At 41.6% G+C, this 17,456-nt stretch overlaps 2 protein-coding genes across 2 annotated transcripts in view; one reads left to right on the top strand and one right to left on the bottom strand.

Annotated features, from left to right (window-relative positions):
* The window catches only part of PLCG1 (phospholipase C gamma 1), a 226,712-nt gene that overhangs the window by 30,633 nt on the left and 178,623 nt on the right, over positions 1–17,456 (top strand). The gene's annotated exons all lie outside the window — the stretch shown is intronic.
* LOC147022084 (uncharacterized) lies at positions 295–5,366 on the bottom strand. The gene is made up of 2 exons (XM_085890445.1): positions 3,706–5,366; positions 295–985 (listed from the first exon to the last, which is right to left on the bottom strand). Exons 1-2 carry the CDS (start codon positions 5,186–5,188, stop codon positions 306–308), a joined length of 2,163 nt encoding a protein of 720 aa, XP_085746571.1. The 5' UTR covers positions 5,189–5,366; the 3' UTR covers positions 295–305.

Raw genomic sequence — 17,456 nt, 5'->3', positions numbered from 1 at the left:
GACTTTGTTGAATATCTCTGCAACTTTACATGATAATGTCACAGAAATGGTGTTTATACCCATGTTTTCATGGTCAAAAATTAAGATAAAGGCATTAAAAATGTTACCCTATCCATATACTTCAATCTGTACACCATGTTGGAGGATCATGACATTTATTACAACGACAAAGTAACAATCTAATCACAACAAAAACGGAAATCATGGAATTGTTAATGCAGTAATAATGTTGCACAACATATTCATTCCAAACTAATGTTGCATTTGCAAACGAATCCATAAATTATCCTCCAAACTCCTCAACACTAATCATCTTCATCATCATCATCATTCTCCGCATCATCCTGTACATTATCCTCCACATCATTCCTTGCCGTAAAAGGGTTGAAACAGCCTTCACCACCAGCGCACATGCAATAGGCCGTACATGACATGGTATGTCTGTGGCAGCTGCATCCCTCGGTACTGCATGCCTTGCCCTCTGCTTTACATCCACAGCTTATGACATCGATGAGCCCTTGTGGAGCCGGAGGACCTATGTCAACGACAGGTGATGGAATACCATCATTTAATTCCCATCCAAATTGTGTGATGTCCACACAAGGAGGAGCCTGCTGATCAGCAGCCTTCCACAACATCATGTGAAGGTGTGCTCGGCGAACATGAAGAAGCAGATTCACTTCTGTTGGAGGCAATGCCATGATCTGCTGATAGCGTGCCATACTCATCGAAGTACCTGGCGGTTGACCATATAAGGCCATGAAGAACCGTTGGCCTGTGTTCATTAGATCCTCGTGTGTGGCATCTTCCTCGCCCAGGACCTCAAACAGCCCTGGGAAGTCACCTTCCTTCAAAACATTCAGAGCGCTGATCTTCCCCTTGTTGAATGGGTAGGAAACTGTGTCGCAGCCACTCAGTGCATGCATTCCAGGTAACTGGAGACACTTCTGGCCCAGAAGCATACAGCTCGCGTTGATGTCAATCACTGCCCCATTCCAGCATTCCATCTGGATACTGCAAAGATTGTGCAGCTGCATTTCCCACACCCAGTACATCAAAAGCACAAATACATCGGTGTCATCACTCAGGATTCAAATCACCACCATACCAGATTCGGCAGCTTGTAGCAGGTATGAGATCATCGTGAAATCTGCCTCATCATGTGCAAAGCCACCATCTCTACTCTCGATCGATATATCAGCACCCATGTTGAATGAGGACAGCACCCGTGAGAGTTCCCGCTTGTTGTGCTTGTTCTTAAGAATGGCATCACGATTAGGAAGTGGACTGCTGATGGTCAAGTTATAGTCTGTTGAACCCTCGCCACCACGTCGCTTCCTCTCGTGGTATTTTGCTGAGATATCATTATACCTGTCAAATACCAAAATCTTCTCGGTACCATCAGGTTAACATGAGAGACGACGCTTGATACTTTCAATGACAATGGAGGCATCCCCTCCATGTGGCCATATGATGTGGTAAAGCAGCTGCTGTGCATCTACGATCACGATGTCTGGAGCTGGAGCATCGAGTTGTTTCACACCCAAACGATTGGCAAGAACAGATTTGTTGCCCTTGCGTAAGCAGCCATACTCATCGATGATTGAGGGCGGGAATGCACACAGTTCGTATTGAAAGATGGGTGCTTGCTTTAGCTGTCGTTGTTGTCCGACCATCAGAAGGTGGATGAAGATGGCCTCCATGTCAAAGGCAGTCTTACTGCCAATCTTCATGCCTCGTTTGAGTTGTTCCATCGTCTTGACCTGGCTAGAAATCTTGCCATGGAAACCGGATGGCAGAGAGTTGCGGAATGACATGACCATCTTTTCTCCAATTACCACTGCATCTGCAACATTGACTTCCTTGGGAGCGACTTGGCCATTGACAATGTTGTAGAGGACATCGCTCTCCACTGCCAATGGGTGGGAATGTTTCGCTAATTCTGTAGCAATAAGGTTCCTGTCATCAACATCAAGCTTTTTCCGCTTCATACCTTCCTCTTTGTGTTTGGTCTGCAGTGATGCAATGGGTACTTTCTCAGAATACATGTGTTCCATGGCATCAGAGAGGTAGACCGAGATTGGAAATTAATCGATCCATTCTGTAACAAGCTCAGATGAGAGCGTCATACCCTTAAATCCACCCTTTCCAGTCCTGATAGCTGTCTGCTCACCAAATTGGTCACCTGTAAATATATATTTATATAACAGTTAGATCAATGAATTGTATAAGGAATGCATCCGCATGTGTTTAAAATGAACAACCCACCTGATACTGAGTTCCAGTAGACCTCGCTGTGACGACAGACATGTGCTCCCGCGATAAGGTCAGTCTTGGCTGCTTCTGGCAGTAGGTGTCTCATTTCTAGTAAGTGCCACGAGATATAGCGAGCATAGTGAACGTGACCTGCACTAAAGAAGTAGGGCAACATCCGCTCCAAGCACAGTTGTTGGAAGAGCCAGTTTCCCTCTCTCTCTGCACGCAGGAACTGATGAGCCAAGAGCATCGGTTTCACCAGATTATCCACCCAGTGTCTGCCCGTAGGATTCTGCCTTGCATCTTCCATGTATGACACGATTTCCTCAAAGCTTTTTTCACCACCTTGTAGACAGTTCTGCATCAGTGCCACTGACACCATGCGAAATGCTCTCATGGCTCTCACCCATGCCTTCCCATTCATATTCCCCATCATACCTCCGAATGCTGCTCTAACCAGAACATACAGACCTGATCCCTTCATCAGCGTTCCGATGCACCCTAAGAAGGACATGATAATGTGCATCGCACCTGGACGAACGATAACATCCTCAAACCTTGTCGGATCCCACCACTTTACTTGCTGCGCAACCATGTACAGCTGGGCAATTCCGCAGTTAGTAACGTTACATTTTAGGGACATTCTCATTATTTAGATAAGAGTCCTTTCTCTATCTGTGGATGTAAAGTCTCATTAATGTCACCAGAGATCAACCTAGTCTAGACGTAAAACAGAGCAAAGAATGAAATCATTTCATGAAACATTCTAGAAGAAAGAACTGCTTTTAATGCCGGTTAGTAACGTTACAAAAAAAGGACATTACTAACCGGCATTAAAAGCAGTTCTTTCTTCTAGAATGTTTCATGAAATGATTTCATTCTTTGCTCTGTTCTACGTCTAGACTAGGTTGATCTCTGGTGACATTAATGAGACTTTACATCCACAGATAGAGAAAGGACTCTTATCTAAATAATGAGAATGTCCCTAAAATGTAACGTTACTAACTGCGGAATTGCCCAGCTGCATATCGATGGACAGATTTGCATAGCTCATTCCCAGTTCACTTAGTGATTTCTTCATGTATAGTAGTGATGTGAGTACTGTATCAGGATGGGATGGTGGGGCATCTATGAGAGGACCAAACAGGTACACTGTAGCTGCCTTGGAAGGAGATGGAGCTTCCTGCCTGGCAAGTTGATTGTTGAATCCGTACCGCTCCATGCTCTCGTCGGATCTTAGCGAGTTCAGCCACTATGTGTCCTTCAGCTGAGCAGCGTTGAGACTCTGTTCTCTGGCACAAACATCAGCACACGAGACTCCTGATGTCATTGGAATCATTGGAGGGTTGACCTTCTTCGGTCCCATGTGGTGCTGCAGTGGGATCGATCGACTGGTGCTGATGTTGAGATAACGTGCAGCTGTTTTGAGCAGGCGCGGGATGACAAGGCTCATGACTCCAGGTTGAGCACTACCTATCTGTATGATTCCAGCGGGATGTTGCTGAAACTCGTGAGCCATGACGTGGGTGGCTCGGCGTCCATTCGGGGTTGACACTAGAAGATCAAGATTGTCAAACCAACCAAAGATTGATCCAACATTTCGCATCAAACCCATGGCCTGGTGTATCATGCTGCTTTTGTCACCCGAAAACTTTGCTGCTGATTTTCGGAAGCGAATGACCTCTTCATAGGACACAATGAAGCCGTGGTCATGTAGCAACTTGATCATCTCCGAACTACCATGCCTCTGGTGTAACTTCACTGCTAGCCCCAGCGTTGTCTGGTTTCTGATGCCGGTGATGTGGCCTTGAACCGCTTGGGTCAGGCTAAGAGACTGCTGGGTCACTTTTCCACGAGAAACCAATTCAGCAATTAGTTTCAACAAAGTTGGGCTTGTCTGTTTGAGCGTGTTGCTGTGAGTAAAGTCACCCATATCATAACCTGCATTGTTGACCTGGACTGCTCGTGCCTCCACCCTGACCTGCTGGACTACAGTGTCCACGCTCTGCTCGTCGACTGATTCGTCCTTAACCAGCTTCAGAGACTTGTCTATAAGATGCCTGAACCCCACAACAGATGCACAACCCTCCATTCGTACTACCACGATATCACTACCTAAATAGCAAGTGAGTTTCGCGAACATCTGTTGGCGAGATAGCAAGCCACCGAGACCACAATACATATCGTGCAACTCAATGGTGGTCCAGGTACTGACATGTTGATTAGCATACATGTCATCCACTACGACCTTCAGAGCATCATCATCGAGCACAATAGGATCAGAAGATAAGTCAGCATACTTGGGAATAACCATGAACTTATTAAAACACTTCTTATGGTATTGTGCTTCAGCGGCTGGTAAATCTGTAAGAGCACCTTTGATGCGGATTTCAACCTTTCTACCCCAATCATCATGCCTCTGCTCACATACATCTAGAAGCACATCTTTGAATGATGTAATGCCAGGACGATCACTGGTGTCACACTGGACTACACGTTCCCACCTGTCGGGGTGCTTGAAATCTTTCGGATGGCAATCATCACCACGAATGAAACAATGTTTCTTAAAGTCGAATGTTGGAAGTTGTGATCGTTTGATTCTACTTGTCTGCGGCTCAGTCTTGGACATGGGAAAACCTTCTTTCCGTTTCTTCGCCACGTATTTCGCCACATTGTGTTTAGATGTGTACATGCAGTAGCATGTCTTATGACAGCCTATGGATGCATTGTCTCCTTGTGTGTCCAGGACGGTCTGTAACTGGATACAGACATCATCGTCACCCCGCTCCGTGCTCCTCTGAATCAGAGTGTGGATGCCTTGGATTCTAACTGTGTTGTGTGATCCTTTCTCATGGCAGCCCGGGAGCAGACACATTCCGCTAGCCATCGTTATATCCTGAAGACAGAATTGGATATTATTGATAGTTGCCATATGTACATCAATTAAATAATATCAAATACATATATTATACATATGAACCTTGATGTGGTAACATTTTTAATGTCTTTATCTTAATCCTTGACCATGAAAACATAGGTATAGACACCATTTCTGTGACATTATCATGTAAAGTTGCAGAGATATTCAACGAAGTCGATTTTTCGTTAATGGCGGCAACTAATTTGCATAAAGACAAAATATATGGATGTGGTAACATTTTTAATACCTTTATCTTAATTCTTGACCATGAAAACATAGGTATAAACACCATTTCTGTGACATTATCATGTAAAGTTGCAGAGATATTCAACAAAGTCGATTTTTCAGTAATGGCTTACATAATTTGCATATAAAAAAATTGCCCAAAGTTGTCCTGAGGACAACCCAGCTGGAATACTTCAGGGACCCCTTAGGATGACAAATCAACCAAAATACCTTGTACCTTTGACAATTCATAGCTACACTACAGTGAACATTGGAAGGGAAAATGGACTAGAAGGCAGTTCCACAGATAAGAGAAGCGAGGAACAAAAGAGGTGAGGTTGTCGTCAGCCAAAATTTTAGAGACTTAACCAATATTGGGTTACTGGAAGAATATGTGCATCCTCAAATTTATGGGGCTGGTTGGAGGGCTGGGAGAGCAGAGGAATCTAAATTGGAGGAGAGACCACTGACCTGCATGTGATGTGAGATCAACAGACCTTGTGCTTTGCCCTCATTGTGGGAGAAAAGTCAATACTGTTGAGTCTTGGATTCCACATAATCTATGAGAGACAGATGTGATGCTGGAGCACCAGCACATATGTGAGAGCAGTGCTCCATTAAGCTACAAAGACCTTGTAGGCTGAGGGTTGTGATCTTTCAAGCAAATACTTGGAATGACAGATGATGCCCAGTCTGCTGCTGGCTTTGGAAGCCAGCTTTGCAATATGGTCATCACTGGTGGAGAGGTTGTGGTTGATGTTAATGCCTAGAAGTTCATGAGACCAAAGACTGAACCTCTTTGAGTGGCTGACCATGAAAGTTGTGACATGGGTTCGTTTGACTATCCTTCTTGCACAATTGGGTGAGACTGAGAATTTTTCGGATTGAAGGTTGAGGTTCTATTTATCAGACGGGCATCTAATCAATTCCAGATCATCAGAGAATGCTGTAGCCTTTGCTTGTCTGTCAGTGGGGGTGGGAGGGGGGGTATTGTGCAACACGATGTTGAGTCATCTGTAAAAAAGGATGACAGGTTTTCCAGAGCATCAGAGAGGTTGTTTATGCAGATGATAAACAACAATGGACCCAAGACCCTGCTTTGGAGCACTCTAGCCTCCACTTGGAGAGAAGAGAGGAGAGTGTTCCATTGACAGTGATGCATTGCCTGAATGAGTTCATTAAATCAGAAATACTTGGATGAAGGCCACCTTATATACACCTCAGGCAGAGTTTGTGGCAGGTCATGCAATATGCCAGACTGTGTCAAGTACCTGAGATATGTCCATGATAGATAGTCCTCACCTATTGTTTCAGAGTTATGGCTTCAAACAATTTCTGACGGAAGAGCAGCAGCTTGTCCAGAGTTGAGAGACCAGGACATAATCTGAACAAATGGTCATATTTCAGAGTTTCAAAATGGGAAAGATATCAGAAGTAATGATTGATTCCATCACTTTTTAAAATAATTTTAAGAATGTTAACTGGTCTTTAGTTGATGGGTGCTCGTTTTTTTGCACTTGGTGAGATGAGTGATGTTGAGTGACTTGTCGATGGGAGGCAGACAGGATGCGAACAAAGGAGAAAGGCAGACCGAAGTGTGCAAACATAGGAGAGGCAAGAGCATTGATGCCGGATGCAGTGAGAGCATACAGCCGTGGCCAAAAATATTGGCACCCTTGTACTTTTTTCAAATAACTCACAATTTTCTCGAAAAATTAGTTGGAATTGACAAAAGTATTTGGTCTCCACAATTGTTTAATCCATTGTTAATATTACAGAACCTTTGTTTTTGATTCAGAACTTAATACATCGTTTTAAATCAGAAAATAAAAAGAAATGGCATTGACAAAAGTATTGACACGTGAGACTTAATATTTGGTATCACATTCTTTGGACAAAATAACTGTAGTCAAGCACTTCCTATAGCCGTGAATGAGCTTCGTACACCTCTCCACTGGCAGTTTGGTCCACACTTCTTGTGCAAGCTGCTCCAGTTCTCCCAGATTTGAAGGGTGCCTTCTCCTAACTTCTGTTTTCAGATCTTCCCACAGGTGTTCAATGGGATTTATATCTGGACTCATTGCTGGCCACTTCAGAACAGTCTAGCGTTTTGTCTTGGGTGCTTTTTGAAGTGTGTTTGAGGTCATAATCCTGCTGAAAGACCAGTGACCGATGGAGGCCCAGCTTTCTGACACTGGGTTGAACATTGCGCTCCAAAATGCCTTGGTAATCTGATTTCATGATGCCGTGCACACATTCAAGGCACGCAGTGCCAGAGGCAGCACAGCAACTCCAAAACATCACTAAACTCCTCGAGGTTTGATTGTAGGGAAGGTGTTCTTTTCTTTGAAGGCTTCATTTTGTTTTCAGTAACCATAGAGATGATGTGTTTTTCCAAAAAGCTCGAATTTGGTCTCATCTGTCCACAGGACATTCTCCCAGAAGGATTTTGGCTTGTTCAGCTGTGTTTTGGCAAACTCCAGTTTGGCTTTCTTATGTCTCTGTGTCTCTCTCTATCTCTATCTCTATCTCTATCTCTATCTCTATCTCTCTCAGCAGCGGGGTACTCATGGGTCTCCTACCATAGAACCCCTTTAATTGAGTTGACGACGGATGGTGCGAGTTGAAATTGTCATAGGCCGGGGGCCAGTGGGACCTACCTTGAACCCCCCCTGCGACAAGTTTGCACTGATACCACAGTGTTCATATATATCCAAGTATCAGAAAAAAAGATGTTCCCAGAAAAATAACTCATTTGCACGATGCTTTATTTAGCTGTTTCCATGGCAACCAATTAAAAATAGACGAATTTCACAAAGATCGGCAAAATGTCAATATCTCCGTCAAATATAAACATAAAATCACAAAATTGGTGTCAAATTAAAGCCTATACATTTACGTATTAAAATATATTTTGTTTATGCTAATTAGCTCATTTGCATGTTAATTAAATTTGATTTATAGACAATAATTCCCACAAAAATGCAAGAATCTTCATTTTCTTTCCTTGTAATTACCACACGTCAGTTTTTTTTTGTCAAAAAAACATTACTTAAGTGTTGCCAGGTACAAGACAGGTTGGCAAAAAATATATTAAAATTTTTGAATTTTTAAAATAGGCTAATTAGCATAAAATACAAAGTACAATGAATCGTTCGAAAATCATGCGAAATCAGATTAATCAATAGAATTAATTACCTGGACCTGATGTAATACATAACTACAAGTTATGATGTCTGTTGGTGTTTAAGGGAAACATAACTATTTTCTGTTTGAATAAAAGTAGTGGAAATAATTTTAAATGCATTGATATGCTCATTAGGATCTGCCATTATGGAAATTCTCATTTTTGTAAATATCTCAACTTCTGGTGCATGGAAATTTGTAAATGAGGAATCTACACATATGTTTGGAGGGTCAAGGAATAAAGTGAACTTATTTCCTTTGTTGTCAGAGATGTAGAATAATGTTTGGATAGCTTCATTACATGCAAAAATCAGAGAACAATGAAATTCCTGTATGGTTGCCCAACTTCTCTGCTTGCCTCTTCTGCATACCGTAAGCATTCTTGCACTCTTCTGTACTCCGTGATTGGATGGTTTATCACTGGATAGTAGTCGATACTGGTAAGGTTTGTGGGCTTGGTACCAGTCTCAGAAATAAAGCCAGACCATCCTGGTACCTCTTGTTCTCCAGCAGATTTCTCTTTTCTCAAAAAGACCCAGATATTTCCTATTTCCCTTGTTGCTATCATCGATGCTTCACATCCAGGTAGGAGCTTGTTGACAACCTTGTATGGTGGACTTTTGCGTTGAGATACATAACATTCTGCTCGGGTCTCTTGTGTTGTCTCTGTGAATGATCACTCCTTGGTTCTCTCTGCTGCTGGCAAATCAGGCACCATGCCACCTGGGTCCTCGCTGTCATCACGCTTTAGCAACTCCTGTATCATAATGCCATGTGCAGTATGAATTGAGCCACCCTCAGTGTTTACCAACTGGTCAAAATTGTCAAACTCGGAGTGGAAAAGTGATGCGATATCAGGTTGGCATACAATCTGTGATGAAAGCAATGATGATGCTTGCTCAACAGCCTTGGCAATCGCTGTCTCGACCTCCAAGGAGAATGAATGACTCTCACAATGCCCGAGGTGATTTAGAAGGGTGGTTAGCTGCTTACTGCGGTACATATGTCGTAGTGCCATGCAAAGCAGAATATTCTTGGGCAATTTTCACTCGCCGTTAGTGACAGCCCTGCACAAGTCCTGCCCAATAGAGCTTACCAGTCTATCCGTCTTCACAGAGGTGTCCTTTGTTTTCCCTGCTGTAACCAGCTTCAGAAAGCTGGTCAGCATGGCTGAGATTGTCTCATCAGTGCTGTCAATTTTATCCGTGGTTGGGGGCCACTCAAGTTCTCCACACTGCTCATGGGCATTCAGAATGACATGTCATAAAGTCGTTGCAACATCTCTCACATTATCTGCCGTGCCCAAAAGAAATGCACAACGCACAGCACATTCCAATTTCAATTCTAAACTGTACACCAGTTGAGAGTGTAACTTGCCACCGACACCGAGTGGGCAAAAGGCTATCCTCCCCCTATAGGCCTTTTCGAGCTTTGATTTAAGCTTTTCACTGCGATAGTCTGGGTTAGAAAAGGCTGAATTTGCCAGATCGGTGATATAAATATCACGCAAGTCAGTGAGCTTCATGACTTTCCCTCCAGAGAGTATGTCCTTTTCAACTACATCATACACCATGTCAAAAGCATATTTATGGGCCTTCTCAAGGTGCTGCTGATACAACCTAGCCTCTTCATCATCTCCCCTGCCGCGTTCACTGTCCTACGTATAGGTTTTTCGGCAACTGGGATGAAATTGGGCCTCTGCCTTAAAAAGGTCAACATTTCTTATCCGAGTCAACAGTTTTTCATCCTTCTTTGCTTCAGCAGCCTCAAGGACAGTCACCCCATCCATCAGATTTAAATTTTGTCGTCGCCTCTGTTGACCATGTCCCTGAACGTTTGACTGCAATTCTGCCTTCCTTGTTACAGAATATGCAATCAGGACTGAACAAAACAGTTTGTCCATCGGCCGAACCTTTCCGTGGTGTTCGGGAACCCCCTGAACACTCTGCTGTAGGTTCTGAGCCGTGAAGACGGTCCAAGTTCCTTGTAAATCGTTGGTAACGAGTTCGATGATATCCATGGTCATCACTTATTACATCTGGTATTGCTTCACAAGCAGAGAGCATACGGGTCTTAGAACCGATTGGCTCAGACAGTCGCCTAGTACGTACGTTCTTAAGGTACCTGAGTCTCTCTGCCGGATCACTGACGCTTGACAAATAGGTGAATCCATCACTCTTTGCTCCCTCGCAATGCAGGATACATATCTGTCTCTTTTTTTGCACTGACATCAGTCTGTTCCTGCTTTCTCTTCTGAGGTTTCATCTCCGTGCAACGAATTGGGCCATCAACGCACTATGTCTGCAAGAAACAAATAAAATTGGTTATTCAATGTATTGTTGTATATGACAATAAGAATTATACAATCACAACTAGAAGGAGCAATGTCAGGCTGTAGATTATGATATCACAGCATGGATACCTACACCTCCAGGCTATAGAGCCATACAACCTCACATTTACATCGACGGAAGCGAAAAGTGACAACACACAGACATGCACGCAAAAAAAGCGATCACAATATGATCCCCCTTACTGGTGATCGGGGATTATAATTAACATATCATCCATAAAGACTATTCAACATCTCTGACAACAAAGGAAATCTGTTCACTGTATTCATTGACCCTCCAAACATAGCTCTAGACTCCTCATTTACAAATGTCCATGTACCGGAAGGTGAGATATTTACAAAAATGTAAATTCCCATAATGGCAGAACCTAATTAGCATATCAATGTATTGACAACTATTTTCACTACTTTTACCCAAACAGAAAAGAGTGATGTGTCCTTTAAACACCACAACCATCATTAGTCGCAGTTATGTATTATATCAGGCCCAGGTAATTAATTCTACTGATTAATGTGATTTCGCATGATTTTCGAACGATTCATTGTGCTTTGTATTTTATGCCAATCAGCCTACTTAAAAAAATTCTAAATTTTTAATATATTTTTTGCCAACCTGGCTTGTATCTGGCAACACTTACGTAATGTTGTATTTTGACAAAAAAAAAAACTGACATGTGGTAATTACAAGGAAAGAAAATGGAAATTCTTGCATTTTTGTGGGAATTATTGTCTTTAAGTCAAATTTAATTAATATGCAAATGAGCTCATTAGCATAAACAAAAATATATTTTTATACGTAAATGTATAACTTTATAGTTATACATGTAAATGTATAACGTAAAGCTTTAAGTTGACACCAATTTTGTGATTTTATGTTTATATTTGACGGAGATATTGACAATTTGCCGATCTTTGTGAGATTCGTCTATTTTTGATTGGTTGCCAGGGAAACAGCTTAATAAAGCATCGTGCAAATGAGTTATTTTTCTGGGAACATCTTTTTTCTGATACTTGGGATATATATATGAACAATGTGGTATCGGTGAAAAATTGTCGCAAGGGGGTGCAAGGTAGGTCCCACTGGCCCCCGGCCTATCATACCTTGTGTCCCACCATTCAATCACCACCAATCTTTGATCAATCCTTCGCCCCAATCTTCGATCAAGTTTTATCATACGGCCACATCCAGGGAGGTTGGCTACAGGGTCATGGGCCTTAAACTTCCTGATAACATTGCGTACGATGGAGACGGGTACATGAAAGTCACTGGAGATGGACTTGTAGCCTTGAGATTGTCCATGCTTGGCTACGATTTTGTGTCTGACCTCCTCAGACAATTCTCTGGTTTTCATTATCCTCTCCATGCACATTGTGGTACACAGTGACACAAAACAGCAGAATGACCCCTTTTCTCTATTAAAATCAGTTGAATGAGTGATTTTTTTTTTTAATTTTGCAGGCACCTGCAACTCACCACAGGTGAGTTCAATTTCAAAGTAAAGGAGAATCACCTGCTTAAAATCTCATGATTTCTAACAACTTCTAAAAGGGGCCAATAATGTTGTCCAGGCCATTTTAGGATTTCTGTGTGAAATAAGCTAAGATTTAGTAAAAAATGTTCAGCTTTTTTTTGTTTTGTTCCACTGAAAACCAAAGAAATACATACTGTATGTGGATCCCAAAATATTTTTTTACTTTCAACAATTTTTTTGAAGAAAGTGTGCATCATTTGAAAAACGTCAAAGGGTGCTAATATTTTTGGCCACGACTGTACATTTCGAGATGGATTTGACAAGGCGCCATCATGATTTTGAGGAAGGAGACTGGTTGGAGAGTTCAGCCTTGAGATTTCCTCCATGATGTTTCCTGGTTTGCCGTCAGGATTTTCTGGCTTGCATCTTGTTATGAACCTTAACATGTGACCTGAAGTTGCCCTCGGTTGTGTTTTCCATGTTGAGAGAGCAAGCTGTTTCTGTCTGTCCACAGGATTCAGTGTCCTGGGGTCGAGAATCCACAGACAGGGTGGTATATACCGGTGCATGAGAGAAAGGAGGCTTTTGTGAAAGTATTGCCAGGTGGAATCGATATAAAATGGTGTGGAGATTGTAGTCCGATCCTTTTATGAAAGGGAATATCTTGGTCCCTGTCGTTTTACCTTTGCAAACCACCATAGTCTGCATTGTTGAGGTTGCCTCCTTACAATAGCAAGATAAATGTGGGTTTTAACAAGAACATGGTCAGAGGAGCCAAGAACAGCAGATGAGGAACAGGGGAGGTTTGAGTGTGCTTCTTCGAACGTACTTGGATTCTCTTTTCAAAGTTCCCTCCCCCCCTCCCACATCTCCACCAATCAAACTTTTCTGGTTTAAAATAATTCCAAACATGTCTGGTTAGATTGTTATCTCTGCCAGTAAAGGTGGATGGAGGTTATGTTTTCACCCCAGTCTGATTGTCTGTCTGTGAGCAGGATATCTCAAAGAGTTATGAACAGATTCGGAAGAAACTTGCTGCACAGGTTGAGTGTGTGACAAGGAAAAATTGATCCGATTTTGGATTTGATCATGTTTTAAGTGATTCTTCACCATTGAGAGATGGAACCAAAAACAATAAATTGCACGATATCTCAAAAGGTTGTGGATGGATGTGGACGAAACTTATTGGACAGGTTGGGTGTGTGATGAAGACATCGATTCAATTTTGGTGAATATCCGGATCCGGATCCGGATACGAAAACAAAAAATAAATTTTTAAGTGATTCTTCACCATGGAGAGATGGGGCCAAAAAGGATATATAGCATGATATTTCAAAAAGTTGTGGGCGGACTTGGACGAAACACGGCGAACGAGTTGGGTAGGTGACAAGAACAAGCTGATTAGGTTTTGGTTGAGGTCCAGATCCACATCCGGTCTCTTAGTGGGATACAAAATGTAAACTGTTCAGCCTGGTGGAGATATGCGCTCGACGGACTGCCATTTTTGTTTATGTTGTTTCATTTTTGACTGTGCTTTTTTTTTATTTTTTAAATATGAATCCTTCCTTCATCTGGAGGATGGTGTGGTTCGTACTTTCTTTCAAAAATGATAAATTTGTGATTCAGGAGAGTTGCTGTGAGTGGTGCCATCCGGTGCCTTTACATATCGTGAAAATGTAGCTGCAAAAGACGTCGTTGTAACTGGTTTCTCCCGTATGCAAGTTTGGCGTAATTCATCCCCTCCCATCCCCCTTCTTTTTCCTCCCTTTCTGCATGCTCCATGCTTATCCTTTTTACCCTTTCCTTTCCCTTCCTTCACTCATATCTCCTCCCAACCTTCTTTCCCAACTCCCCCCCCCCCCACACTCCCCTACCCTCCTTTCTCTCTCCTATCATCCTCCCGTCTTGATCCCTTTCTCGGTTTTCTCATTTTATCCTCCTCCCCCAATGCGTCTGTAATAAATAGTCGGCCTCTTTTCAAAAATAGGCCTTTTTTTTACGTCATCCCATTCCACGAATTACCCAAGCAGACAACGGAACATCCGTTTGTGGTTGTATCATTGATATAATTGAATATTTTCATCCCTTTTTCATAAGGGGTTTTGTTTTGTGGAAATATTTGGAGCAAAGCACTCCCAATCATGGCAATGCCTGCAAATGAAAAGACAATAGCAGCAATCATAAATTCTGGTCGATTTGCATCAAATTTGTTCTCATAAATCAGGAAACCAAAATGCTCGAATGCAAAAAAGCATGACAGGCTTATTCCGAACAGAGATGTATCAAACCTGTTGAGGATTTTTTTTTTAAGTAACCAGATTGCAACCTTTCAGATCTCATTAGTTGTTATATAAATTTTTGCCTTCTTTTTTTTTAACTTGAAAGAGTTGAATCCTATTTTCATTAAGCCAACCTAAAAATAAACTCACACATTTGCACCTGATGTCAGCTTGCCAACGTGCAAATACGTGCAATCGAGCATAGATTCCCGTTCCAAATGCCGCAAGGTGCGCAATGCACCAAGTCTAGTACTTGTATGCCCGAAGCCTGGATGCCCGAAGTATCCGCTTTTGTTGAGCAAACTCTGGGACTCGACATCCTGTTTGAATTTCCTGCCTTTGTGCACCGTTTGCTTCTTGCTCTTTGGAAGTCAGCACCAACTTCATGAATTCCTTGACACATTTTCATGCATGTTTCAATGTCTGCCCTGAATATTTGCTGTGATACTTGCCCATGTTTGTACTTACACACACACACACACACACACACACACACACACACACACACACACACACACACACACACACACACACACACACACACACACACACACACACACACACACACACGTTTTCTTTTCTTTATATCCTTTCCTACCTTGTCATGATCCCCCATCTCAACTGTTTCTCTATATCTTTTCTAAATATATAACATTTTACATGCAAACAAGCTGGGTGTGGAACTTCATGATGGTGAAGCTGATTAGGTTTTGTGAGGTTCTTCTTGTCTTGTCGGATTCATGTACCAGTAATACCTACGTACTTACGTCAAAATATATCGTGTTCACTTATTTTGCCCAACAAAGGTAACAGCATAATACAGGCGATCACATGATCAATGGTCTTGTAAGGACTATAGATATATATATATATATATATATATATATATATATATATATATATATATATATATATATATATATATATATATATATATGTGTGTATATACAGTACTATATAGTAGAGAACAATGGATGCTTTATTTCTTTTTGGTTTTGGTATTTCAATCCCACTGAACTGAGTCCATTCTGCTCTTTCTTTCATTTTGTAGGTTTATTGTATATGGTGTTCTGATGTTGGCAATAAAATGTCTTATTCGAACTGCGGTTTATTTCCGTTGCCCTTCATTGAAGACGAGCTATACAAGAGGTTCAACAGCCTGTTTGCTATAATGGTTAGAGCGTCCACTCTGAGACTGGCAGGTTGATGGATCAAACCTGACCGAGTCATACTCAAGACTTTAAAAATGGTACAGGCTGCTTCCTTGCTTAAACGCTCAGCATTTGAAAGAATAGAGGGTGGACAAACAACCATAGGATGGTAATAATAGTGCAGGCTTTGATGGGCCTAATGCCCACCTCCTGTGTCAAAAGTTCCTTGTAAGGGAGCTCATATTATTATAATCTTTGTTGTGTTCTTTCAACTAGAGTGATAATTATACCTATTTTTACTTGAGTGAATCATAGTTTTTTTTTAGTGGAGATAGAAATCCTCCACTTTTTACTTTTTTATTTTACCTCCGCCATCAAATGTGGACGGAGGATATCTTGTCACCCCTGTCTGTCTGTCTCTGTCTGTGAGCAGGATCTCTCAAAAAGTTGTGGATGGGTTCAGACGGAATTTGGTGGAGAGGTTGGGTGTTTGATAAGGTCAAAATTATTCGATTTTAGTGAAGATCCAGATCTGGATATGAGAATTTTTTTTCGTAATTAACTCTTCACCATCGAGAGATGGGGCCAAAAACGATATATAGCACGATATCTCAAAAAGTTGTGTACGGATTCGAACATAACTTGGTCGACATGTTGGGTGTGTGACAAGGAATAACTGATTCAATTTGGGTGAAGATCCGGATCCGAGAATTTTTTTAAGTGATTCTTCACCACCATTGAGTGATTGGACTAAAATGACGATATATAACATGATATCTCAAAAAGTTATTGATGGACATGGATGAAACTTTGTGGACAGTTTGGGTGTATGACAAGGATGAATCCCTTCAATTTTGGTGAAGATCTGGATCTGGATAATCGTTTTTTTTTTTTAAATTCTCCAAGTAATTCTTCACCGTTGAGAAATGGGGCCAAAAATGATAAATAGCACGATATCTCAAGTTGTGGACGACTTGTGAGAAAACTAGGTGGATGAGTTAGTTATGTGATGAGAAGAAACCGATTAGATTTTGGTTCATGTCCGGAACCAGATCTGGCTTATTAGTTGGAAACAAAACGTAAACTGTTCAACGTGATGAAGATTCTAGTTAACCTCCGCCATCGAAGATGGATGGAGGTTACTGTTTTCACCCCTTTCTGTTTGTTTGTTTGTTTGTTCGTGAACAGTATTACGGAAAAACTCCTCGACGGATTTCGACGAAACTTGGTGGGGGGGGGGGGGTTAGGTCTGGTCCAAGGATCATGCCATTAAATTTTGGACTTCGTCCAAAATCCAATATGGCCACTATGGCGGCCATTTTGAAAAAATATTTGAATTTTTTTTTTTTTGTATTTCTACATGTTTTAAGTGATTTCCACCCACCCCCCCCCCCTAAAAAAAGAAATTGTTAGAGAAAATTTCAACAAAATTTCGATTTTTTTTATTTGCATCTCTACATGTTATAAGTGATTTCCAACAAAAAACATGCCAAAATTATAATTGCAGCTGATTTTGGAACTTCAGGTGGATATACCCACGTAAAATCAATTTCTGTCTCAAGGAATCTAGTTATGACGAATGAATTGAGTATGTAAAAGTTACAAGTAAAAGGG

The sequence above is a fragment of the Eptatretus burgeri genome, chromosome 8, assembly GCF_056783735.1.
Source record: "Eptatretus burgeri isolate ZD-2024b chromosome 8, Ebu_testis_v1, whole genome shotgun sequence".
In the NCBI taxonomy this organism is placed as follows: Eukaryota; Metazoa; Chordata; class Myxini; order Myxiniformes; family Myxinidae; genus Eptatretus; species Eptatretus burgeri.
Note: the sequence above shows the minus strand (reverse complement) of the source record. Positions and strands in the feature narration are given on the sequence as shown.

What these genes read in the sequence shown, in the direction of transcription:
- LOC147022084 (XM_085890445.1), bottom strand. Translation starts at nt 5,188, where the DNA reads ATGGCAACTATCAATAATATCCAATTCTGTCTTCAGGATATAACGATG. An exon ending in TGCTCAACCTGGAGTCATGA is followed by an intron (nt 986 to 3,705) that starts GCCTTGTCATCC and finishes GGAATGGGGCAG; the next exon opens with TGATTGACATCAACGCGAGC.